At 29.3% G+C, this 26,207-nt stretch overlaps 1 protein-coding gene across 3 annotated transcripts in view; it reads left to right on the top strand.

Annotated features, from left to right (window-relative positions):
- Positions 1–26,207, top strand: part of slit2 (slit homolog 2 (Drosophila)) — a 595,329-nt gene that overhangs the window by 384,696 nt on the left and 184,426 nt on the right. For all 3 annotated transcript variants that reach the window (XM_061984403.2, XM_061984402.2, XM_061984404.2), the window contains exons 12-14: positions 232–303; positions 6,552–6,695; positions 12,338–12,501. In XM_061984403.2, coding sequence (XP_061840387.2) covers positions 232–303; positions 6,552–6,695; positions 12,338–12,501 — 380 coding nt within the window. The remainder of the gene's footprint in view (positions 1–231; positions 304–6,551; positions 6,696–12,337; positions 12,502–26,207) is intronic.

Raw genomic sequence — 26,207 nt, 5'->3', positions numbered from 1 at the left:
TGTTGAACACACAAAACATGTTGGGGGTTTTTCAAAAAGAGTCATTTTGGGGGGGGATTTGGAGTCTCTAAAAAGAGGCGTATATTTTATAATTGAATGAATACATGAATTCAAATAGCAAAAAGGTGTCCAAGCAAAAAGATCCCCAGAAAAGTCCAATCATAGACAAGATTTGCTTATGCTTCTTATTATTATTATTGATGTCATTCTGGATGTCTTTGTTGTCCACAGAGTCCTGTACGGAAATAAAATAACGGAGATTTCCAAGGGGCTGTTGGAGGGACTGTTTTCTCTGCAGCTGTTGTGAGTAAACACACAAACACACACTTTTCTACACAATTGGGATCCGGCTGAAACAAACTTTTTCCACTAAAGTTCAAAGAGTGAAAAATTAAAGCTTGCAGGGGCCATGTTTGATTTTCAAAACCAATTCAATTGATGTTGTAACCTTAGGGCTGTTAAAAAAAAAAACATCATATATTAATATTTTATTTTTATTTTCAACACTTACCGTAAATATCTATAAATCAACTTCAGATCTATCCTTTGCCATAATGTTTTGTTTTTTTAATTTAAAACACATTTTTGTATGCCTTTTATTTTGGTAAAAACACAAAATATGCAATATTTTCCTTAAAACATTTTTCAAAATGGAATATTTGAGCCTTAAATTAGGGAAGTCATTCATAACAACGTTGCTTTTGATTCTTTTTTTTATTTTATTTTTTAACAATGGCAGTTTTAGTAAACAAAATCACACAAAAGGGTCTCAGTCAAAAAGTGTTAAAAAAAAGTCATACATTAATATTTTATTTTTACTTTCAACAGTTAAATATCAATTTCCGATCTATCTTTTGCCATAATGTTTAGTTTTTTTAAATTCAAAACATTTTTTTTATGCCTTTTATTTTGGTAAAAACACAAAATATGCAATATTTTCCTTAAAACATTTTTCAAAATGAAAATATTTGAGCCTTAAATTAGGGAAGTCATTCATAACAACGTTGCTTTTGAGTCTTTTTTTTAATTTATTTTTTAACAATGGCATTTTTAATAAACAAAATCACACATAAGGGTCTCAGTCAATAAAGTGTTAAAAAAAAGTCATACATTAATATTTTATTTTTATTTTCAACACTTATCTATAAATCAACTTCAGATCTATCCTTTGCCATAATGTTTTGTTTTTTTAATTTAAAACACATTTTTGTATGCCTTTTATTTTGGTAAAAACACAAAATATGCAATATTTTCCTTAAAACATTTTTCAAAATGAAAATATTTGAGCCTTAAATTAGGGAAGTCATTCATAACAACATTGCTTTTGATTCTTTTTTGAATTTTATTTTATTTTAACAATGGCAGTTTTAATAAACAAAATCACACAAAAGTGTCTCAGTCAAAAAGTGTTAAAAAAAAGTCATACATTAATATTTTATTTTTACTTTCAACAGTTAAATATCAATTTCCGATCTATCTTTTTCCATAATGTTTAGTTTTTTTTAATTCAAAACATTTTTTTTATGCCTTTTATTTTGGTAAAAACACAAAATATGCAATATTTTCCTTAAAACATTTTTCAAAATGAAAATATTTGAGCCTTAAATTAGGGAAGTCATTCATAACAACGTTGCTTTTGATTCTTTTTTTTTTTCTTTTTTTTTTAACAATGGCAGTTTTAATAAACAAAATCACACAAAAGGGTCTCAGTCAATAAAGTGTTAAAAAAATTAATATATTAATATTTTATTTTTACTTTCAACAGTTAAATATCTATAAATCAACTCCAGATCTATTCTTTGCCATAATGTTTTTTAATTAAAAACATTTTTTTATGCCTTTTATTTTGGCAAAAACACAAAATATGCAATATTTTCCTTAAAAAAATTTCAAAATGGAATATTTGAGTCTAAAATAGGGAAGTCATTCATAACAACATTGCTTTTGATTAATTTTTTTTTTTTAACAATGACAATTTTAATAAACAAAATCACACTAAAGATCCCAGGGACCCAAAAGGGTCTCAGTCAATAAAGCGTTAAAAACAAAAAGTAATATATGAATATTTTATTTTTACTTTCAACGCCTAAATATCTATAGATCAACTTCAGATCTATCCGTTGCCGTGATTATTTAAAAAAAAAATTTTGTTATGTCTTTTATTTTGACAACAACGCAAAATATGCAATATTTTCTTTAAAAAAAAATTCAAAATGGAATATTTGAGCCTTGAATAGGGAAGTCGTTAATAACAACATTGCTTTTGATTCATTATTATTTTTTGAAGAATGGCAGTTTTAATAAACAAAATCACACTAAAAATCCCAAGGACCCAAAAGGGTCTCAGTCAATAAAGTGTTAAAAAAAAAGTAATATATTAATATTTTATTTTTACTTTCAACACTAAAATATCTATTGATCAACTTCAGATGTATCCGTTGCAATAATGTTTGTATTTATAAAAAATGTTTTGCCTTTTATTTTGACAAAAACACAAAATATGCAATATTTTCCTTAAAACATTTTTCAAATTGGAATATTTGAGCCTTAAATTAGGGAAGTCATTCATAACAACGTTGCTTTTGAGTCTTTTTTTTATTTTATTTTTTAACAATGGCAGTTTTAGTAAACAAAATCACACAAAAGGGTCTCAGTCAATAAAGTGTTAAAAAAATTAATATATTAATATTTTATTTTTACTTTCAACAGTTAAATATCTATAAATCAACTCCAGATCTATTCTTTGCCATAATGTTTTTTAATTAAAAACATTTTTTTATGCCTTTTATTTTGGCAAAAACACAAAATATGCAATATTTTCCTTAAAAAAAATTCAAAATGGAATATTTGAGCCTAAAATAGGGAAGTCATTCATAACAAAATTGCTTTTGATTAATTTTTTTTTTTTTAACAATGACAATTTTAATAAACAAAATCACACTAAAGATCCCAGGGACCCAAAAGGGTCTCAGTCAATAAAGCGTTAAAAACAAAAAGTAATATATGAATATTTTATTTTTACTTTCAACGCCTAAATATCTATAGATCAACTTCAGATCTATCCGTTGCCGTGATTATTTAAAAAAAAAATTTTGTTATGTCTTTTATTTTGACAACAACGCAAAATATGCAATATTTTCTTTAAAAAAAAATTCAAAATGGAATATTTGAGCCTTGAATAGGGAAGTCGTTAATAACAACATTGCTTTTGATTCATTATTATTTTTTGAAGAATGTCAGTTTTAATAAACAAAATCACACTAAAAATCCCAAGGACCCAAAAGGGTCTCAGTCAATAAAGTGTTAAAAAAAAGTAATATATTAATATTTTATTTTTACTTTCAACACTAAAATATCTATTGATCAACTTCAGATTTATCCGTTGCAATAATGTTTGTATTTATAAAAAATGTTTTGCCTTTTATTTTGACAAAAACACAAAATATGCAATATTTTCCTTAAAACATTTTTCAAAATGGAATATTTGAGCCTTAAATTAGGGAAGTCATTCATAACAACGTTGCTTTTGATTCTTTTTTTTTATTTTATTTTTTAACAATGGCAGTTTTAGTAAACAAAATCACACAAAAGGGTCTCAGTCAATAAAGTGTTAAAAAAATTAATATATTAATATTTTATTTTTACTTTCAACAGTTAAATATCTATAAATCAACTCCAGATCTATTCTTTGCCATAATGTTTTTTAATTAAAAAAAAAAATGTTATGCCTTTTATTTTGGCAAAAACACAAAAAATGCAATATTTTCCTTAAAAAATTTCAAAATGGAATATTTGAGCCTAAAATAGGGAAGTAGTTCATAACAACATTGCTTTTGATTAATTTTCTTTTTTTTAACAATGGCAGTTTTAATAAACAAAATCACACTAAAGATCCCAGGGACCCAAAAGGGTCTCAGTCAACAAAGCGTTAAAAACAAAAAGTAATATATGAATATTTTATTTTTACTTTCAACGCCTAAATATCTATAGATCAACTTCAGATCTATCCGTTGCCGTGATTATTTTTTTAAATTTTTTTGTTATGTCTTTTATTTTGACAACGCAAAATATGCAATATTTTCCTTAAAAAAAAAAGTCAAAATGGAATATTTGAGCCTTAAATAGGGAAGTCGTTACTAACAACATTGCTTTTGATTCATTATTATTTTTTGAAGAATGGCAGTTTTAATAAACAAAATCACACTAAAAATCCCAGGGACCCAAAAGGGTCTCAGTCAATAAAGTGTTAAAAAAAAAGTAATATATTAATATTTTATTTTTACTTTCAACACTTAAATATCTATTGATGAACTTCAGATCTATACATTGGCATAATGTTTGTATTTATAAAAAAAAATGTTTTGCCTTTTATTTTGACAAAAACACAAAATATGCAATATTTTCCTTAAAACATTTTTCAAAATGGAATATTTGAGCCTTAAATTAGAGAAGGCATTCATAACAACATTGCTTTTGATTCATTGTTATTTTTTGAACAATGGCAGTTTTAATAAACAAAATTACACTAAAGATCCCGGGGACCCAAAAGGGTCTCAGTCAATAAAGTGTTAAAAAAACGTCATATATTAAAATTGTATTTTTACTTTCAACACTTAAATATCTATAGATCAATTTCAGATCCATACATTGGCATAATGTTTTTATATAATTGTTGTATACCTTTTTATTTTGGTAAAAACACAAAATATGCAATATTTTCCTTAAAACATTTTGCAAAATAGAATATTTGAGCCTTAAATTAGGGAATCCATCCATAACAACATTGTTTTTGATTTTTTTGTATTTTTTTTTTTAACAATGGGAGTTTTAATAAACAAAATCAGACTAAAGGTCCCAGGGACCCAAAAGGGTCTCAGTCAATAAAGTGTTAAAAAAAAAAGAGTCATATATAAATATTTTATTTTGACCTTTAACACTTAAATATCCATACATCAACTTCAGATCTATCCTTTGCCATGATATTTTTATTTTTATGCCTTTTATTTTGGTAAAAAACACAAAATATGCAATATTTTCCTTAAAACATTTTGCAAAATGGAATATTTGAGCCTTAAATTAGGGAATCCATCCATAACAACATTGTTTTTGATTTTTTGTATTTATTTTTTTTTAACAATGGGAGTTTTAATAAACAAAATCAGACTAAAGGTCCCAGGGACCCAAAAGGGTCTCAGTCAATAAAGTGTTAAAAAAAAAAAGAGTCATATATAAATATTTTATTTTGACCTTTAACACTTAAATATCCATATACTTCAGATCTATCCTTTGCCATGATATTTTTATTTTTATGCCTTTTATTTTGGTAAAAACACAAAATATGCAATATTTTCCTTAAAACGTTTTTCAGAATGGAATATTTGAGCCTTAAATTAGGGAAGTCATTCATAACAACATTGCTTTTGATTCTTTTTTTAATTTTATTTTATTTTAACAATGGCAGTTTTAATAAACAAAATCACACAAAAGTGTGTCAGTCAATAAAGTGTTAAAAAAAAGTCATACATTAATATTTTATTTTTACTTTCAACAGTTAAATATCAATTTCCGATCTATCTTTTGCCATAATGTTTTGTTTTTTTAATTTAAAACAAATTTTTGTATGCCTTTTATTTTGGCAAAAACACAAAATATGCAATATTTTCCTTATTTTGAGCCTTAAATTAGGGAAGTCATCCATAACAAATTAGGGAAGTCATCCATAACAACATTGCTTTTGATTTTTTGTATTTTTTTTTTTTAACAATGGGATTTTTAATAAACAAAATCATACTAAAGGTCCCAGGGACCCAAAAGGGTCTCAGTCAATAAAGTGTTAAAAAAAAAGAGTCATATATAAATATTTTATTTTGACCTTTAACACTTAAATATCCATACATCAACTTCAGATCTATCCTTTGCCATGATATTTTTATTTTTATGCCTTTTATTTTGGTAAAAACACAAAATATGCAATGTTTTCCTTAAAACGTTTTTCAGAATGGAATATTTGAGCCTTAAATTAGGGAAGTCATTCATAACAACATTGCTTTTGATTCTTTTCTCTTTTTTTTGTTTGAACAATGGCAGTTTTAATTGAAAAAAAAAAAAATCACACTAAAAATCCCAGGGACCCAAAAGGTTCTCAGTCAATAAAGTGTGGAAAAAAAAGTCATATATGAATATTTAATTTTTACTTAAATACATAGAGCAATATTGCCCCCTTGTGGTCCTGTGCTGTCACAACTCCCTCCTCCAACCCATAACAATATGAATATTTTATTTTTACTTTCAACGCCTAAATATCTATAGATCAACATGAATATTTTTTTACTTGTTTTGTTACGCCTTTTTTTTGACAAAAACACAACATATGCAATATTTTCCTGGCCGGATGGATCAATATTACTTTCACTTCCAATGCTTAAATCTCAACATCAACTTCAGGTTTATCCGTCGATCATAAGTCGTTGATATTGTTTTGAGAAACAAAACAAAACAAAACTCACCTACAATAATAAGAGCGAAGGTCATATTTCCTTGATGTCCCGCAGGTTGCTGAATGCTAACAAGATTGCGTGTCTGCGGGTGGATGCCTTCCAGGACCTTCACAACCTCAACCTGCTGTCACTGTACGACAACAAGCTGCAGACCATCGCCAAGGGAACCTTCTCCTCCCTGAGGGCCATACAGACTCTGTACGTACTGCCATCACTTCCCATACACACTCTGTACGTACTGCCATCACTTCCTGTGCTCACATATAGAGCAAAACCCTGTGTCGGTGCGCGTACCGCTTTTAAAAAGTCACGTGACCGATTATGAGCTGTTTCGGTCACGTGACCGATACGCGCGAACTGTGTCGCACTGACGCCTCCTCTGTGCCCTGTGAGCGGCTCTTTTCTACAGCCGGAGAAATAATAACTAAGAAGAGAAATCGTCTAAAATGTAATACGTTGGAAAAACTGGGTTTTTTTTTATAAAAATGTGTAAAAAAATATGAAATTAAAAATGTGTAAAAAAACATTAAAATAAAAAAACTGGGTTTTTTTTTATAAAAATGTGTAAAAAAAATATGAAAATAAAAATGTGTAAAATAATATGAAAATAAAAAAAACTGGGTTTTTTTTTATAAAAATGTGTAAAAAAATATGAAAATAAAAATGTGTAAAAAAAATATGAAAATAAAAAAAACTGTTTTTTTTTTAAATAAAAATGTGTAAAAAAAAATATGAAAATAAAAATGTGTAAAAAAATATGAAAATAAAAATCATCGTTGGAAAAACTGGGGTTTTTTTTATAAAAATGTGTAAAAAAATATGAAAATAAAAATGTGTAAAAAAATATGAAAATAAAAAAAATTGGTTTTTTTTTTAATAAAAATGTGTAAAAAAATATGAAAATAAAAACGTGTAAAAAAATATGAAAATAAAAATGTGTAAAATAATATGAAAATAAAAAAAACTGTTTTTGTTTTTTTATAAAAATGTGTAAAAAAAATATGAAAATAAAAAAAACTGTTGTTTTTTTTTTAATAAAAATGTGTAAAAAAAATATGAAAATAAAAATGTGTAAAAAAATATGAAAATAAAAATCATCGTTGGAAAAACTGGGTTTTTTTTTATAAAAATGTGTAAAAAAATATGAAAATAAAAATGTGTAAAATAATATGAAAATAAAAAAAACTGGGTTTTTTTTAATAAAAATGTGTAAAAAAATATGAAAATAAAAATGTGTAGAAAAACATGAAAATAAAAAAACTGTTTTGTTTTTTTATAAAAATGTGTAAAAAAAATATGAAAATAAAAATGTGTAAAAAAATATGAAAATAAAAATCATCGTTGGAAAAACTGGGTTTTTTTAAATAAAAATGTGTAAAAAAATATGAAAATAAAAATGTGTAAAATAATATGAAAATAAAAAAAACTGGTTTTTTTTTAATAAAAATGTGTAAAAAAATATGAAAATAAAAATGTGTAAAAAAAATATGAAAATAAAAAAAAATGTTTTTTTTTTTAATAAAAATGTGTAAAAAAAATATGAAAATAAAAATGTGTAAAAAAATATGAAAATAAAAATCATCGTTGGAAAAACTGGGTTTTTTTTAATAAAAATGTGTAAAAAAATATAAAAATAAAAATGTGTAAAAAAATATGAAAATAAAAAAAATTGGGGTTTTTTTTTTTATAAAAATGTGTAAAAAAATATGAAAATAAAAATGTGTAAAAAAATATGAAAATAAAAATCATCGTTGGAAAAACTGGGTTTTTTTTAATAAAAATGTGTAAAAAAAATATGAAAATAAAAATGTGTAAAATAATATGAAAATAAAAAAAACTGGGTTTTTTTTTTTTTATAAAAATGTGTAAAAAAATATGAAAATAAAAATGTGTAAAAAAAATATGAAAATGAAAAAAACTGTTTTTTTTATATAAAAATGTGTAAAAAAAAATATGAAAATAAAAACATGTAAAAAAATATGAAAATAAAAATCATCGTTGGAAAAACTGGGTTTTTTTTAATGAAAATGTGTAAAAAAATATGAAAATAAAAATGTGTAAAAAAATATGAAAATAAAAAAAATTGGTTTTTTTTTTAATAAAAATGTGTAAAAAAATATGAAAATAAAAATGTGTAAAAAAATATGAAAATAAAAATTCATCCTCATTCACAACACGTTCTCTTAGATATCCATGTTATGATACATGTTCACATTATTTCTTGACTGTATCTAAAAAAGATAAAAATATATATTTATTTAAATGAAGATATTAAATAATCCTAAATGAAATACAATGACTTGGTTTATATTATTGTATATATTGGGGCAGGGGTCACCAACGCGGTGCCCGCGGTCACCAGGTCGCCCGTAAGGACCAGATCAGTCGCCCGCTGGCCTGTTCTAAAAATAGCTCAAATAGCAGCACTTACCAGTGAGCTGCCTCTATTTTTTAAATTGTATTTATTTACTAGCAAGCTGGTCTCGCTTTGCTCGACATTTTTCATTCTAAAAGAGACAAAACTCAAATAGAATTTGAAAATCCAAGAAAATATTTCAAAGACTTGGTCTTCACTTGGAATATAAGCGGTAGAAAATGGATGGATGGATGGGTCTTCACTTGTTTAAATAAATTCATTTATTTTTTACTTTGCTTCTTATTACTTTTAGAAATACAATTTTAGAGAAAAAATACAACCTTAAAAATGATTTTAGGATTTTTAAACAAATATACCTTTTAAATTTCTTCCTCTTCTTTCCTGACAATTTAAATCAATGTTCAAGTAAAAAAAAAATTTTTTTTTTATTGTAAAGAATAATAAATATTTTAGCTTCTGTTTTTCCGACGAAGAATATTTGTGGAATATTTCTTCAAACTTACTATGATTAAAATTCTAAAAAATTATTCTGGCAAATCTCGAAAATCTGTAGAATCAAATTTAAATCTTATTTCAAAGTATTTTGAATTTCTTTTAGAATTTTTGTTCTGGAAAATCTAGAAGAAATACTGATTTGTCTTTGTTAGAAATATAGCTTGGTCCAATTTGTTAAATATTCTAACAAAGTGCAGATTGGATTTTAACCAATTTAAAAACATGTCATCAAAATTCTAAAATGTATCTTAATCAGGAAAAATTACTAATGATGTTCCATAAATTCTTTTTTCAATTTTTTTCAAAAAGATTCAAATTAGCTAGTTTTTTCTCTTCTTTTTGTCGGTTGAATTTAGAATTTTAAAGAGTCGAAATTGAATTTTATTTTACATTTTTTCGTGTTTTCTCCTCTTTTAAACCGTTCAATTAAGTGTTTTTTTCGTCATTTATTCTCTACAAAAAACCTTCCGTAAAAGGAAAAAAAAAATGTACGACGGAATGACAGACACAAATACCCATTTTTTTTATATATATACATTTATTTATTTAGCTATTCTTGTTTAAATCACACTTACGTGTAACTTACAAATGACAATATATTTATTTATTTAAGTGTGTATCTGTCATGTCTGTGTGATCAGGTTTTATTTTTGGACTTTTTGTGCACTTTTGTTTTGTTTTGTCACCATAGTTACCCATTAGTTTCACCTGTCATGTCACACACCTGTTTTGAGTCACGCACCTGTTGTTAATCATGTCCATAAGTATTTAAGTTCATTCATTTTCTGTTGTTCGTCCTGACGACCTCACACCACATTTATGCTCTGTCCATTTTTTCATGTCCATGTTCACGCTGCTCCTTTTTTGTCCATGCCAAGTAAGTTTTCTTTATTCAAGCCATAGTTTGCAAGTTTTGTTTAATTGTTCATAGTTTATTCTCCGCCACTGTGCGCGCCTTTTGTTTGATCCTTTTTTTGTATTTATAGTTAATAAATAAATCATGTACCTTAATTCCCATCTCGCCCGTGCCAACTTTCCGTTGCATCCTGGAAAAGCACACACCCCGGACCCAGTCTTGACAGTATCAAACTGGTAGCCCTTCGCATTAATCAGTACCCAAGAAGTAGTTTTTGGTTTCAAAAAGGTTGGTGACCCCTGTACTAGGGCATCAAATCAGTGTCAGTTGAGTCGGTCCATAGGTTGCCTGTAGGGATTTTTAATGTCCAGCAGATGTCAGTATTTAGTGACACAGTATCGACGCAGTATCAATACAGTTTTGCAATGTGTCGAAACGCTTCATGACGCCTCATCAACCCATCACTACTGTGGAGGTATCTCTTCGCCGGGTTCTTCGGACCACCAAGCACCGACATGACAGTCTCTTCCAGGTTTACAATAATGTTTATTTTTCAATAAGTCGTCCCTTCTGTGTGCTTTTCAGCAATCGTTTACTACAAGTTAAGCACATGAATGGTTTCTCTCCAGTGTGTAGTCTGTCTCGCTCTCGATACCACTCCAACTCCCGACTGCTGCCTTTTAACAGAGCGACAGGTGATTAGATAAGCAGGCCCAGGTGGGCCACCTACGCACCTGTCGCTGATCTCGAAGCCGGTCCTGGCACACCCCGCTTCGCTGCAGGTCCGCAGGCCACGCCCCCCTCCACAGTGACCAAACCGGAACAAAAAATATGTTCCTTTCCAATTTACATGGGTTTTGTAACAAAAATAAAGTTAACATATACCGTATTTTTCGGACTATAAGTCGCAGTTTTTTTCATAGTTTGGCCGGGCTCCAGTGCACCTTATATATGTTTTTTTCCTAAAAAAAAAAAATCACACTAAAAATCCCAGGGACCCAAAAGGTTCTCAGTCAATAAAGTGTGAAAAAAAAGTCATAAATGAATATTTAATTTTTACTTAAATACATAGAGCAATATTGCCCCCTTGTGGTCCTGTGCTGTCACAACTCCCTCCTCCAACCCATAACAATATGAATATTTTATTTTTACTTTCAACGCCTAAATATCTATAGATCAACTTCAGATCTATCTGTTGCCATGAATATTTTTTTACCTGTTTTTGTTACGCCTTTTTTTTTTTTTTGACAAAAACACAACATATGCAATATTTTCCTGGCCGGATGGATCAATATTTTTTTCACTTCCAATGCTTAAATCTCAATATCAACTTCAGGTTTCTCCGTCGATCATAAGTTGTTGATATTGTTTTGAGAAACAAAACAAAACAAAACTCACCTACCTTTTTATTTTTTTCAAAAAGATTCAAATAAGCTAGTTTTTTCTCTTCTTTTTGTCGGTTGAATTTTGAATTTTAAAGAGTCGAAATCGAAGATAAACTATGTTTAAAAATTTTATTTGAAATTTTTTCGTGTTTTCTCCTCTTTTAAACCGTTCAATTAAGTGTTTTTTTCATCATTTATTCTCTACAAAAAACCTTCCGTAAAAGGAAAAAAAAAAATGTACAACGGAATGACAGACAGAAATACCCATTTTTTTATATATATAAATTTATTTATTTAGCTCTGTGTGCTTTTCAGCAATCGTTTACTACAAGTTAAGCACATGAATGGTTTCTCTCCAGTGTGTAGTCTGTCTCGCTCTCGATACCACTCCAACTCCCGACTGCTGCCTTTTAACAGAGCGACAGGTGATTAGATAAGCAGGCCCGCTTCGCTGCAGGTCCGCAGGCCACGCCCCCCTCCACAGTGACCAAACCGGAACAAAAAATATGTTCCTCTCCAATTTACATGGGTTTTGTACAAAAATAAAGTTAACATATACCGTATTTTTCGCAGTTTTTTTCATAGTTTGGCGATTTACATATGTTTTTTTCCTTCTTTAATATGCATTTTCGGCAGGTGCGACTTATACTCCGAAAAATACGGTCTTTGCATGAAATGACCAAGTAGTAAGTAAGCAAGCAAGTGTGTGTGTGTGTGTGTGTTTTAGGCATTTGGCCCAGAACCCATTCATCTGCGACTGCCACCTGAAGTGGCTGGCAGACTACCTGCAGGACAATCCCATCGAGACGAGCGGCGCCCGCTGCACCAGCCCTCGCCGTCTCGCCAACAAGCGAATCGGACAAATCAAAAGCAAGAAGTTCCGCTGTTCAGGTACGAGTGAACACGCGGCGTGACACACCTCAGGGGCTCATTATTATTCCGCTGACTGAACATTCACCCACGCACACACACATTCACGCACACACACACACAGGGATAACCATAATATCCAAACTGACAAGCTCTCGTCTTCTCATTCCGTGTCTTCCTGCTTGGTATGTTCCCTCACCTTTCTCTCTCGCTCTGCACCAGGGGCGTCCAAAGTTTTTGAACAGCGAACATTCTAAAAAAAATCTGTTAAAAAATTCATAATAAAGTGGAATAAAAGAGCAAAGAATCGCACTAATAACTCAAAACTGCCATAGTTGTTTTTTATTGCTAAAAAAAATAATGAATTAAAATCACTGTTATTAATTATTGACATATAATTACTTTATACCAAATATTCCAGTTAAATATTGCATATTTTATGCGTTTGCCATAAAAAAAAAAAAAGGTTTTCTATGACAAAAAAAGGCATTAAAAAAAACTTATAATCGACGGATAGATTTGAAGTTGATATAGAGACTTATGCTTTTTTTTAAGTAAAATAAAATAAAAATGGAGGACTTATTTGTAACACTTTTATGAATAGGGCTTATTTGGATGGCAACAATTTTAGTGGGATTTTTTTTTTTTAAACTGTCTTTGCTCCAAAAAAAAAAAGAATTTGAATCAAATTATTGACATATTTAAGGCTGCATTTTATTCACACCAAATATTCAATTTTGAAATATTTTTTCAGAAAAATATTGCATATTTTGTGTGTTTTTCATTAAAAAAAAGTGTTCTATGTAAAAAAAAAATAATAATAAAAAAAAAGCATTAAAAAACATAAAAAATAATACAAACTTATAATCGACAGATAGATCTGAAGTTGATGTAGAGACTTAAGCATTTTTAAGTAAAAAAAAAAAAGTGAGACTTATTTTAAACACTTTTATGAATAGGGCTTATTTAAAACCCCCATAATTTTGGTGTTTTTCTTTTTTTTTAAACTGTCTTTTAAAAAAAAAAAAAAAGAATACAAATCAATATTGTTATGAATTATTGACATATTTAAGGCTGCAATTACTTCACACCAAATATTACACTTTGAAATATTTGTTGAGAAAAATATTGCATATTTTGTGTGTTTTTCAGTAAAAAAAAGTGTTCTATGTAAAAAAAAAAGCATTAAAAAACATAAAAAATAATACAAACTTATAATCGACAGATAGATCTGACGTTGATGAAGAGACTTAAGCAGTTTTAAGTTAAAAAAAAGTAAGACTTATTTTAAACACTTTTATGAATAGGGCTTATTTGGATGGCAACAATTTTAGTGGGATTTTTTTTTTTTTAAACTGTCTTTGCTCCAAAAAAAAAAAGAATTTAAATCAACTTATTGACATATTTAAGGCTGCAATTACTTCACACCAAATATTCCATTTTGAAATATTTTTTCAGAAAAATATTGCATATTTTGTGTGTTTTTCATTAAAAAAAAGTGTTCTATGTAAAAAAAAAAAAAAAGGAATTAAAAAAGATAAAAAATAATACAAACTTATAATCGACAGATAGATCTAAAGTTGATGTAGAGACTTAAGCATCTTTAAGTAAAAAAAAAAAACATAGTACTTATTTTAAACACTTTTATGAATAGGGCTTATTTGGAGCCCCAACCATTTTTGTGGATTTTTTTTAAACTGTCTTTGCTCAAAAAAAAAAATTTTAAATCAATATTGTTATGAATTATTGACATATTTAAGGTTACAATTACTTCACACCAAATATTCCACTTTGAAATATTTGTTGAGAAAAATATTGCATATTTTGTGTTTGCCATAAAAAAAAGTGTTTTATGAAAAAATAAAAGGTATTAAAAAACATAAAAAATAATACAAACTTATAATCGACAGATAGATCTGAAGTTGATGTAGAGACTTAAGCATTTTTAAGTAAAAAAAAAAAAAAAGTGAGACTTATTTTAAACACTTTTATGAATAGGGCTTATTTAGAGCCCCCATAATTTTGGCGAGATTTTTTTTTTTAAACTGTCTTAAAAAAAAAAAAAAAAAAGAATACAAATCAATGTTGTAATGAATTATTGACATATTTAAGTTTGCAATTACTTCACACCAAATATTACACTTTGAAATATTTTTTGAGAAAAATATTGCATATTTTGTGTGTTTTTCATTAAAAAAAGTGTTCTATGTAAAAAAAAAAAAAAAAGCACTAAAAAACATAAAAAATAATACAAACTTATAATCGACAGATAGATCTGAAGTTGATGTAGAGACTTGAGCATTTTTAAGTAAAAAAATTAGACTTATTTTAAACACTTTTATGAATAGGGCTTATTTAGAGCCCCCATCATTTTGGCGGGATTTTTTTTTTTAAACTGTCTTTAAAAAATTAAAATAAAAAAAAGAATACAAATCAATGTTGTAATGAATTATTGACATATTTAAGGTTACAATTACTTCACACCAAATATTCCACTTTGAAATATTTTTTGAGAAAAATATTGCATATTTTGTGTGTTTTTCATTAAAAAAAGTGTTCTATGTAAAAATTAAAAAAAAGCATTAAAAAACATAAAAAATAATACAAACTTATAATCGACAGATAGATCTGAAGTTGATGTAGAGACTTAAGCATTTTTAAGTAAAAAAAAAAAAAGTGAGACTTATTTTAAACACTTTTATGAATAGGGCTTATTTAGAGCCCCCATAATTTTGGCGGGATTTTTTTTTTTTAACCGTTTAAAAAAATAAAAAAAAGAATACAAATCAATGTTGTTATGAATTATTGACATATTTAAGGTTACAATTACTTCACACCAAATATTACACTTTGAAATATTTTTTGAGAAAAATATTGCATATTTTGTGTGTTTTTCATTAAAAAAAGTGTTCTATGTAAAAAAAAAAAAAAAAAAAAAAAAAAAAGCATTAAAAAACATAAAAAATAATACAAACTTATAATCGACAGGTAGATCTGAAGTTGATGTAGAGACTTAAGCATTTTTAAGTAAAAAAAAAAAAGTGAGACTTATTTTAAACACTTTTATGAATAGGGCTTATTTAGAGCCCCCATAATTTTGGCGAGATTTTTTTTTTTAAACTGTCTTAAAAAAAAAAAAAAAAGAATACAAATCAATGTTGTTATGAATTATTGACATATTTAAGTTTGCAATTACTTCACACCAAATATTCCACTTTGAAATATTTTTTGAGAAAAATATTGCATATTTTGTGTGTTTTTCATTTAAAAAAAGTGTTCTATGTAAAAAAAAAAAAAAAAAAAGCATTGAAAAACATCAATCAATCAATCAATCAATCAATCTTTATTTATATAGCCCTAAATCACAAGTGTCTCAAAGGGCTGCACAAGCCACAACGACATCCTCGGTACAAAGCCCACATACGGGCAAGGAAAAACTCACCCCAGTGGGACGTCGATGTGAATGACTATGAGAAACCTTGGAGAGGACCGCATATGTGGGTAACCCCCCCCCTCTAGGGGAGACCGAAAGCAATGGATGTCGAGTGGGTCTGACATAATATTGTGAGAGTCCAGTCCATAGTGGATCCAACATAATAGTAAGAGTCCAGTCCATAGTGGGGCCAGCAGGACACCATCCCGAGCGGAGACGGGTCAGCAGCGTAGAGATGTTCCCAGCCGATGCACAGGCGAGCGGTCCACCCCGGGTCCCGACTCTGGACAGCCAGCACTTCATCCATGGCCACCGGACCTGTGCCCCCCCCCCCCCCTCAAGGAAAAGGGGAGCAGAGGAGAAAAGAAAAGAAACGGCAGATCAACTGGTCCAACAGGGGGGCTATTTAAAGGCTAGAGTATACAAATGAGTTTTAAGATGGGACTTAAATGCTTCTACTGAGGTAGCATCTCTAATTGTTACCGGGAGGGCATTCCATAGTACTGGAGCCCCAATAGAAAACGCTCTATAGCCCGCAGACTTTTTTTGGGCTCTGGGAATCACTAATAAGCCGGAGTTCTTTGAACGCAGATTTCTTGCCGGGACATATGGTACAATACAATCGACAAGATAGGACGGAGCTAGACCGTGTAGTATTTTATACGTAAGTAGTAAAACCTTAAAGTCACTTCTTAAGTGCACAGGAAGCCAGTGCAGGTGAGCCAGTATAGGCGTAATATGATCAAACTTTCTTGTTCTTGTCAAAAGTCTAGCAGCCGCATTTTGTACCAACTGTAATTTTTTAATGCTAGACATAGGGAGACCCGAAAATAATACGTTACAGTAGTCGAGACGAGACGTAACGAACGCATGAATAATGATCTCAGCGTCGCTAGTGGATAAAATAGAACGAATTTTAGCGATATTACGGAGATGAAAGAAGGCCGTTTTAGTAACACTCTTAATGTGTGATTCAAAGGAGAGAGTTGGGTGGAAGATAATACCCAGATTCTTTACTGATTCGCCTTGTGTAATTGTTTGGTTGTCAAATGTTAAGGTGGTATTATTAAATAAATGTCGGTGTTTAGCAGGACCGATAATCAGCATTTCCGTTTTCTTGGCGTTGAGTTGCAAGAAGTTAGCGGACATCCATTGTTTAATTTCATTAAGACACGCCTCCAGCTGACTACAATCCGGCGTGTTGGTCAGCTTTAGGGGCATGTAGAGTTGGCTGTCATCAGCATAACAATGAAAGCTAACATCGTATTTGCGTATGATGTCGCCTAGCGGCAGCATGTAAATACTAAAGAGTGCAGGGCCAAGAACCGAACCCTGAGGAACTCCGCACGTTACCTTAACATAGTCAGAGGTCACATTATTATGGGAGACGCATTGCATCCTGTCAGTAAGATAAGAGTTAAACCACGACAAGGCTAAGTCTGACATACCAATACGTGTTTTGATACGCTCTAATAAAATATTATGCTCGACGGTATCGAAAGCAGCGCTAAGATCAAGAAGCAGCAACATAGATGACGCATCAGAATCCATCGCCAGCAGTAGATCATTAGTCATTTTTGCGAGGGCTGTCTCCGTAGAGTGATTTGCCCTGAAACCGGATTGAAAAGGTTCACAGAGATTGTTAGACACTAAGTGTTCATTTAGCTGCTGTGCGACAATTTTTTCGAGGATTTTCGAAATAAAGGGAAGGTGGGACACCGGTCGGTAGTTTACTATGAGGTCAGGATCAAGGTTAGGTCTTTTGAGCAGAGGATGAATAACCGCTTTCTTGAATGCTAGGGGAACAGTGCCGGAGGAAAGTGATAAGTTTATAATATTTAGCACTGATGGACCTAATAATACAAAAAGCTCCTTGATAAGTTTCCCAGGAAATGGGTCAAGTAAACATGTTGTTTGTTTTATCCCACTTACACGCTGTAATAGTTCCTCTAATGTTATTTCATCAAAAAGAGAGAGACTATTTTGTATTGCAGTATCCGTCGTAGATACAGTTGTATCTGTGTTCATAGAACCCAGTTGTAGCTGGGATGCGTTGTCTTTAATCTCCTTTCTAATGAGTTCAATTTTCTTATTAAAGAAATTCATAAAGTCATCTGCCGAGTGGGTGGAGCTATTGGGAGGAGTCCCTTGTTGGGTTAGCGATGCTACTGTACTAAACAAAAATTTTGGGTCGTTTTTGTTGAGGCGGATGAGATTTGAGTAATATTTAGCTTTAGCTAAGGTAAGCATGCGTTTATACGATATTAAACTATCACTCCATGCTTGATGGAAAACCTCAAGCTTGGTCGCGCGCCATTTGCGTTCCAACTTTCTACATGATAATTTATGAGCTCTGGTTTCCTCTGTAAACCATGGGGTGCGCCTTTTAGGGGCCCTTTTTTGTTTTAGCGGTGCTATGCTATCAATGGTTTTGCGCAGGGCATTGTCAAAGTTGTTAGTGAGGTTATCAATAGAGCCGACATAATTTGGGAATGGTGCCATTACCGAAGGCAGTAGGTCAGCAAGAGTCATTGTTGTGGCGGCATTAATGTTGCGGCTGCTATAGCAGTTATTATTATTATTAGTTTGTTGACAATGAGTCAGAACTTCGAATTTTATAAGGTAATGATCGGACATTACCTTAGTATACGGGAGTACCATAACTTTGGAGGTGGTGACACCCCTGACCAGCACTAGATCTATCGTATTGCCGTTGCGATGCGTAGGTTCATTTATTATTTGTGTAAGACCACAGCTATCAATTATAGTCTGGAGCGCCACGCACTGAGGGTCCGATGGGGTATTCATATGGATATTAAAGTCCCCCATTATGATTATATTGTCTGCGTGCGTCACTAGATCAGCAACGAACTCTGAGAATTCATTAATAAAGTCCGAGTAGGGCCCTGGGGGGCGGTAGATAACAGCCATATCGAGAGGCAGCGGTGCGACAGACCTCATAGTAAGCACCTCAAACGATTTGTATTTATTATTTAGGTTAGGGGTAAGGTTAAAGTTTTCATTGTATATTAATGCGACCCCCCCACCCCTTTTAAGGGGACGGGCAATATGCGCATTCTTATAGTTAGGAGGAGATGCCTCATTTAGCGCAAAAAATTCGTCTGGTTTGAGCCAGGTTTCGCTAAGACCAATGACGTTAAGATTGTTGTCTCTAATGACCTCATTAACTAATAACGTTTTGGGAGACAATGATCTTATGTTTAAAAAGCCCATATTATAAGTATTGGGCTGTTTTGACGAGTTTTTGTTTAAATTATCCGTAGTAGAAATATTAATAATGTTACGTTTATTATACGTAGTGCACTTTAAATAGTTTCGACCATATCTAGGAATTGATACGACGGGAATTTTCAGATTGTTTGCTTGATGCTGCGATCGACTGAACGCATCATGATTTGCCACCTCAGTAGAATGCATATCTACCCCGGACACATTCACAACAGAAAACACATTATGTGAGTTGTGTGTTATTCTAAGAAAATTGCTATGCGTACAGGAATTATCCAGCCTGGCGCTGGCTAGTTCTAGCTTAACTGACTCCTCACCCGGACTAGCAGGCTCTGTAATTGCCTGTGACCGGGCTTGCTCTAGTGTAGTTAGTCAAATGTGACTTAAACAGTAGTCTATATTCTTAGACAGGATGATGGCGCCTTCCTGGTTAGGGTGAAGGCCGTCCCTCATCAGCAAGCCTGGTTTGCCCCAGAAAGAGGGCCAATTATCAATAAACGTTAGTCCCTGTTGTCTACAGAAGCTAGCCAGCCACTTGTTAAGCGAGACTAATCTGCTATATCTCTCATCATTGCCTCTCGCAGGCAGGGGGCCAGAGACAATTACTCGATGCCTGGACATCTTTCTAGCGAGATCACAAGTCCTGGCTATGTTTCTCTTTGTAATCTCTGACTGTCTCATTCTAGTGTCATTGGAGCCAACGTGTACAACTATATTCGCATAACTAGTGGTGCGATTAGCCTGTCGTACGTGTTTACTAGGCCTGTTGCGAGTTAGCTCCCTAAGATTAGCCTCTATGTCAGGTGCTCGGGCCCCCGGGATGCACTTAATTGTGGCTGGTTTGCTAAGCTTTATATTTCGGGTGATGGAGTCCCCTATGACTAAGGTGTGGTGCCCGGTAGACTGGGGTGTAGGACTAGCTAAAGAGCTAAATCTATTATGCGTCTCAACCGGTACACCGTAGCTTGTAGGCCGCTTAGGACTACTACATGCTGGGCTAGTTAGCTCGCTACAGCTAACGCTAGCAGATGTGTCCGCAACATCTAAAGTTACGAGATTACTCTGCTCTAACTGGCGGACACGGCCCTCTAGCAGAGCCAGCCTCTCCGTGAGTAAGGTGCAAGACGCGCAGGAAGCCATACTCACGGTGTTTTCTGTCACCAAGTGAAGTTCCTGCTGTCTTCCGAGAAGTCCTGGTCACGGTGTGCAGGAGTAGACTCCTTCTGACCGGCGCCCGGCGACGCCTTTCTCCGCGCTAGCTTCGTTAGCTTAGCAGCTAGCTGCTAGCTAGCTGCGGGAGGGGTGGAGAGACAGAGATCGGGTGATTTGCAAGTTAAATAGTACTACTAAATATGTTGAGAAAGTAATAAAGAAAGCTGCAGAACAATTTAAAAGCACACAAATAGAACGATACTTAGCTTTTTCGAAACAGCGAGCAGTCAGCGAGCAGTCACGCACGGTGAAAAAACATAAAAAATAATACAAAAAAAAAAGGTAAGACTTATTTTAAACACTTTTATGAATAGGGCTTATTTAAAACCCCCATAATTTTGGTGTTTTTCTTTTTTTTTAAACTGTCTTTTTAAAAACAACAACAGAATACAAATCAATGTTGTTATGAATTATTGACATATTTAAGTTTGCAATTACTTCACACCAAATATTACACTTTGAAATATTTTTTGAGAAAAATATTGCATATTTTGTGTGTTTTTCATTAAAAAAAGTGTTCTATGTAAAAAAAAAAAAAAGCATTAAAAAACATAAAAAATAATACAAACTTATAATCGACAGATAGATCTGAAGTTGATGTAGAAACTTAAGTATTTTTAAGTAAAAAAAAAAAAGTAAGACTTATTTTAAACACTTTTATGAATAGGGCTTATTTAGAGCCCCCATAATTTTGGCGGGATTTTTTTTTTTTAAACTGTCTTTTTAAAAAAAAAAAAGAATACAAATCAATGTTGTTATGAATTATTGACATATTTAAGGTTACAATTACTTCACACCAAATATTACACTTTGAAATATTTTTTGAGAAAAATATTGCATATTTTGTGTGTTTTTCATTAAAAAAAGTGTTCTATGTAAAAAAAAAAAAAAAAAAAAAAAAAGCATTAAAAAACATAAAAAATAATACAAACTTATAATCGACAGATAGATCTGAAGTTGATGTAGAGACTTAAGCATTTTTAAGTAAAAAAAAAAAAGTGAGACTTATTTTAAACACTTTTATGAATAGGGCTTATTTAGAGCCCCCATAATTTTGGCGAGATTTTTTTTTTTAAACTGTCTTAAAAAAAAAAAAGAAGAATACAAATCAATGTTGTTATGAATTATTGACATATTTAAGTTTGCAATTACTTCACACCAAATATTCCACTTTGAAATATTTTTTGAGAAAAATATTGCATATTTTGTGTGTTTTTCATTTAAAAAAAGTGTTCTATGTATAAAAAAAAAAAAAAAAAAAAGCATTGAAAAACATAAAAAATAATACAAAAAAAAAAGGTAAGACTTATTTTAAACACTTTTATGAATAGGGCTTATTTAAAACCCCCATAATTTTGGTGTTTTTCTTTTTTTTTAAACTGTCTTTTTAAAAACAACAACAGAATACAAATCAATGTTGTTATGAATTATTGACATATTTAAGTTTGCAATTACTTCACACCAAATATTCCACTTTGAAATATTTTTTGAGAAAAATATTGCATATTTTGTGTGTTTTTCATTAAAAAAAGTGTTCTATGTAAAAAAAAAAAAAAAGCATTAAAAAACATAAAAAATAATACAAACTTATAATCGACAGATAGATCTGAAGTTGATGTAGAAACTTAAGTATTTTTAAGTAAAAAAAAAAAAGTAAGACTTATTTTAAACACTTTTATGAATAGGGCTTATTTAGAGCCCCCATAATTTTGGCGGGATTTATTTTTTTTAAACTGTCTTTTTAAAAAAAAAAAAGAATACAAATCAATGTTGTTATGAATTATTGACATATTTAAGGTTACAATTACTTCACACTAAATATTCCACTTTGAAATATTTTTTGAGAAAAATATTGCATATTTTGTGTGTTTTTCATTAAAAAAAGTGTTCTATGTAAAAAAAAAAAAAAAAAAGCATTAAAAAACATAAAAAATAATACAAACTTATAATCGACAGATAGATCTGAAGTTGATGTAGAGACTTAAGCATTTTTAAGTAAAAAAAAAAAAGTAAGACTTATTTTAAACACTTTTATGAATAGGGCTTATTTAGAGCCCCCATAATTTTGGCGGGATTTTTTTTTTTAAACTGTCTTTAAAAAATTTAAAAAAAAAAAAGAATACAAATCAATGTTGTTATGAATTATTGACATATTTAAGGTTACAATTACTTCACACCAAATATTACACTTTGAAATATTTGTTGAGAAAAATATTGCATATTTTGTGTGTTTTTCATTTAAAAAAGTGTTCTATGTAAAAAAAAAAAAAGCATTAAAAAACATAAAAAATAATACAAACTTATAATCGACAGATAGATCTGAAGTTGATGTAGAAACTTAAGCATTTTTAAGTAAAAATATGAGACTTATTTTAAACACTTTTATGAATAGGGCTTATTTAGAGCCCCCATAATTTTGGCGGGATTTATTTTTTTTAAACTGTCTTTTTTTAAAAAAAAAAAAGAATACAAATCAATGTTGTAATGAATTATTGACATATTTAAGTTTGCAATTACTTCACACCAAATATTCCACTTTGAAATATTTGTTGAGAAAAATATTGCATATTTTGTGTGTTTTTCATTAAAAAAAGTGTTCTATGTAAAAAAAAAAAAAGCATTAAAAAACATAAAAAATAATACAAACTTATAATCGACAGATAGATCTGAAGTTGATGTAGAAACTTAAGCATTTTTAAGTAAAAAAAAAAGTAAGACTTATTTTAAACACTTTTATGAATAGGGCTTATTTAGAGCCCCCATAATTTTGGCGGGATTTTTTTTTTTTAAACTGTCTTTTAAAAAAAAATAAAATAAAATACAAATCAATGTTGTTATGAATTATTGACATATTTAAGTTTGCAATTACTTCACACCAAATATTACACTTTGAAATATTTGTTGAGAAAAATATTGCATATTTTGTGTGTTTTTCATTAAAAAAAGTGTTCTATGTAAAAAAAAAAAAAGCATTAAAAAACATAAAAAATAATGCAAACTTATAATCGACAGATAGATCTGAAGTTGATGTAGAAACTTAAGCATTTTTAAGTAAAAAAAAAAGTAAGACTTATTTTAAACACTTTTATGAATAGGGCTTATTTAGAGCCCCCATAATTTTGGCGGGATTTTTTTTTTTTAAACTGTCTTTTAAAAAAAAAAAAAAAAAAATACAAATCAATGTTGTTATGAATTATTGACATATTTAAGTTTGCAATTACTTCACACCAAATATTACACTTTGAAATATTTGTTGAGAAAAATATTGCATATTTTGTGTGTTTTTCATTAAAAAAAGTGTTCTATGTAAAAAAATTTTTTTTTAAAAGCATTAAAAAACATAAAAAATAATACAAACTTATAATCGACAGATAGATCTGAAGTTGATGTAGAGACTTAAGCATTTTTAAGTAAAAAAAAAAAAAAAGTAAGATTTATTTTAAACACTTTTATGAATAGGGCTTATTTAGAGCCCCCATAATTTTGGCGGGATTTTTTTTTTTTTAACTGTCTTTAAAAAAATAAAAAAATAAAGAATACAAATCAATGTTGTTATGAATTATTGACATATTTAAGTTTGCAATTACTTCACACCAAATATTCCACTTTGAAATATTTGTTGAGAAAAATATTGCACATTTTGTGTGTTTTTCATTAAAAAAGTGTTCTATGTAAAAATTTTTAAAAAAAAGCATTAAAAAACATAAAAAATAATACAAACTTATAATCGACCGATAGATCTGAAGTTGATGTAGAGACTTAAGCATTTTTAAGTAAAAAAAAAAAAAAAAGTAAGACTTATTTTAAACACTTTTATGAATAGGGCGTATTTTTATTGCTAAAAAAAATAATGAATTAAAATCACTGTTATTAATTATTGACCTATAATTACTTTACACCAAATATTCCAGTTAAATATTGCATATTTTATGCGTTCCCCATAAAAAAAAAAAAGGTTTTATATGACAAAAAAAGGCATTAAAAAAAACGTATAATCGACGGATAGATTTGAAGTTGATATAGAGACTTATGCTTTTTTTTAAGTAAAATAAAATTAAAATGGAGGACTTATTTAAGCTTTTTTAAGTTAAAAAAAAAATGTGTAGGACTTTTTAAACACTTTTATGAATAGGGTTTATTTGGAGCCCCAACAATTTTAGTGGGATTTTTTTTAACTGTCTTTGCTCAAAAAAAGGAATTAAAATCAATGTTGTTATGAATTATTGACATATTTAAGGCTGCAATTACTTCACACCAAATATTACACTTTGAAATATTTTTTGAGAAAAATATTGCATATTTTGTGTGTTTTTCAGTAAAAAAAAAGTGTTCTATGTAAAAAAAAAAAGCATTAAAAAACATAAAAAATAATACAAACTTATAATCGACAGATAGATCTGAAGTTGATGAAGAGACTTAAGCATTTTTAAGTTAAAAAAAAGTAAGACTTATTTTAAACACTTTTATGAATAGGGCTTATTTGGATGGCAACAATTTTAGTGGGATTTTTTTTTTTAAACTGTCTTTGCTCCAAAAAAAAAAAAGAATTTAAATCAACTTATTGACATATTTAAGGCTGCAATTACTTCACACCAAATATTCCATTTTGAAATATTTTTTCAGAAAAATATTGCATATTTTGTGTGTTTTTCATTAAAAAAAAGTGTTCTATGTAAAAAAAAAAAAAAAAAAAAGCATTAAAAAACATAAAAAATAATACAAACTTATAATCGACAGATAGATCTGAAGTTGATGTAGAGACTTAAGCATTTTTAAGTAAAAAAAAAAAAAAGTGAGACTTATTTTAAACACTTTTATGAATAGGGCTTATTTGGAGCCCCAACCATTTTTGTGGATTTTTTTTAAACTGTCTTTGCTAAAAAAAATTAAAAAATCAATATTGTTCTGAATTATTGACATATTTAAGGTTACAATTACTTAATACCAAATAGTCCACTTTGAAATATTTGTTGAGAAAAATATTGCATAGTTTGCCATAAAAAAAAGTGTTTTATGACCAAAAAAAGGTATTAAAAAACATAAAAAATAATACAAACTTATAATCGACAGATAGATCTGAGTTGATCTAAAGACTTGAGCTTTTTTAAGTTAAAAAAAAAAATGTTTAGGACTTTTTAAACACTTTTATGAATAGGGTTTATTTGGAGACCCAACAATTTTAGTGGGATTTTTTTTAACTGTCTTTGCTCAAAAAAAGGAATTAAAATCAATGTTGTTATGAATTATTGACATATTTAAGGCTGCAATTACTTCACACCAAATATTACACTTTGAAATATTTTTTGAGAAAAATATTGCATATTTTGTGTGTTTTTCAGTAAAAAAAAAAGTGTTCTATGTAAAAAAAAAAGCATTAAAAAACATAAAAAATAATACAAACTTATTATCGACAGATAGATCTGAAGTTGATGTAGAGACTTAAGCATTTTTAAGTAAAAAAAAAAAAAAAAAAGTAAGACTTATTTTAAACACTTTTATGAATAGGGCGTATTTTTATTGCTAAAAAAAATAATGAATTAAAATCACTGTTATTAATTATTGACCTATAATTACTTTACACCAAATATTCCAGTTAAATATTGCATATTTTATGCGTTTGCCATAAAAAAAAAAAGTTTTTATATGACAAAAAAAGGCATTGAAAAAAACTTATAATCGACTGATAGATTTGAAGTTGATATAGAGACTTCTGCTTTTTTTTAAGTAAAATAAAATAAAAATGGAGGACTTATTTTTAACACTTTTATGAATAGGGCTTATTTGGATGGCAACAATTTTAGTGGGATTTTTTTTTTTTAAACTGTCTTTGCTC

This window comes from Nerophis lumbriciformis, linkage group LG25 (genome assembly GCF_033978685.3).
Source record: "Nerophis lumbriciformis linkage group LG25, RoL_Nlum_v2.1, whole genome shotgun sequence".
Classification (NCBI taxonomy): Eukaryota; Metazoa; Chordata; class Actinopteri; order Syngnathiformes; family Syngnathidae; genus Nerophis; species Nerophis lumbriciformis.
The sequence above is the reverse complement of the archived record's forward strand: the minus strand, read 5'-3'. Positions and strand labels throughout refer to the sequence as shown.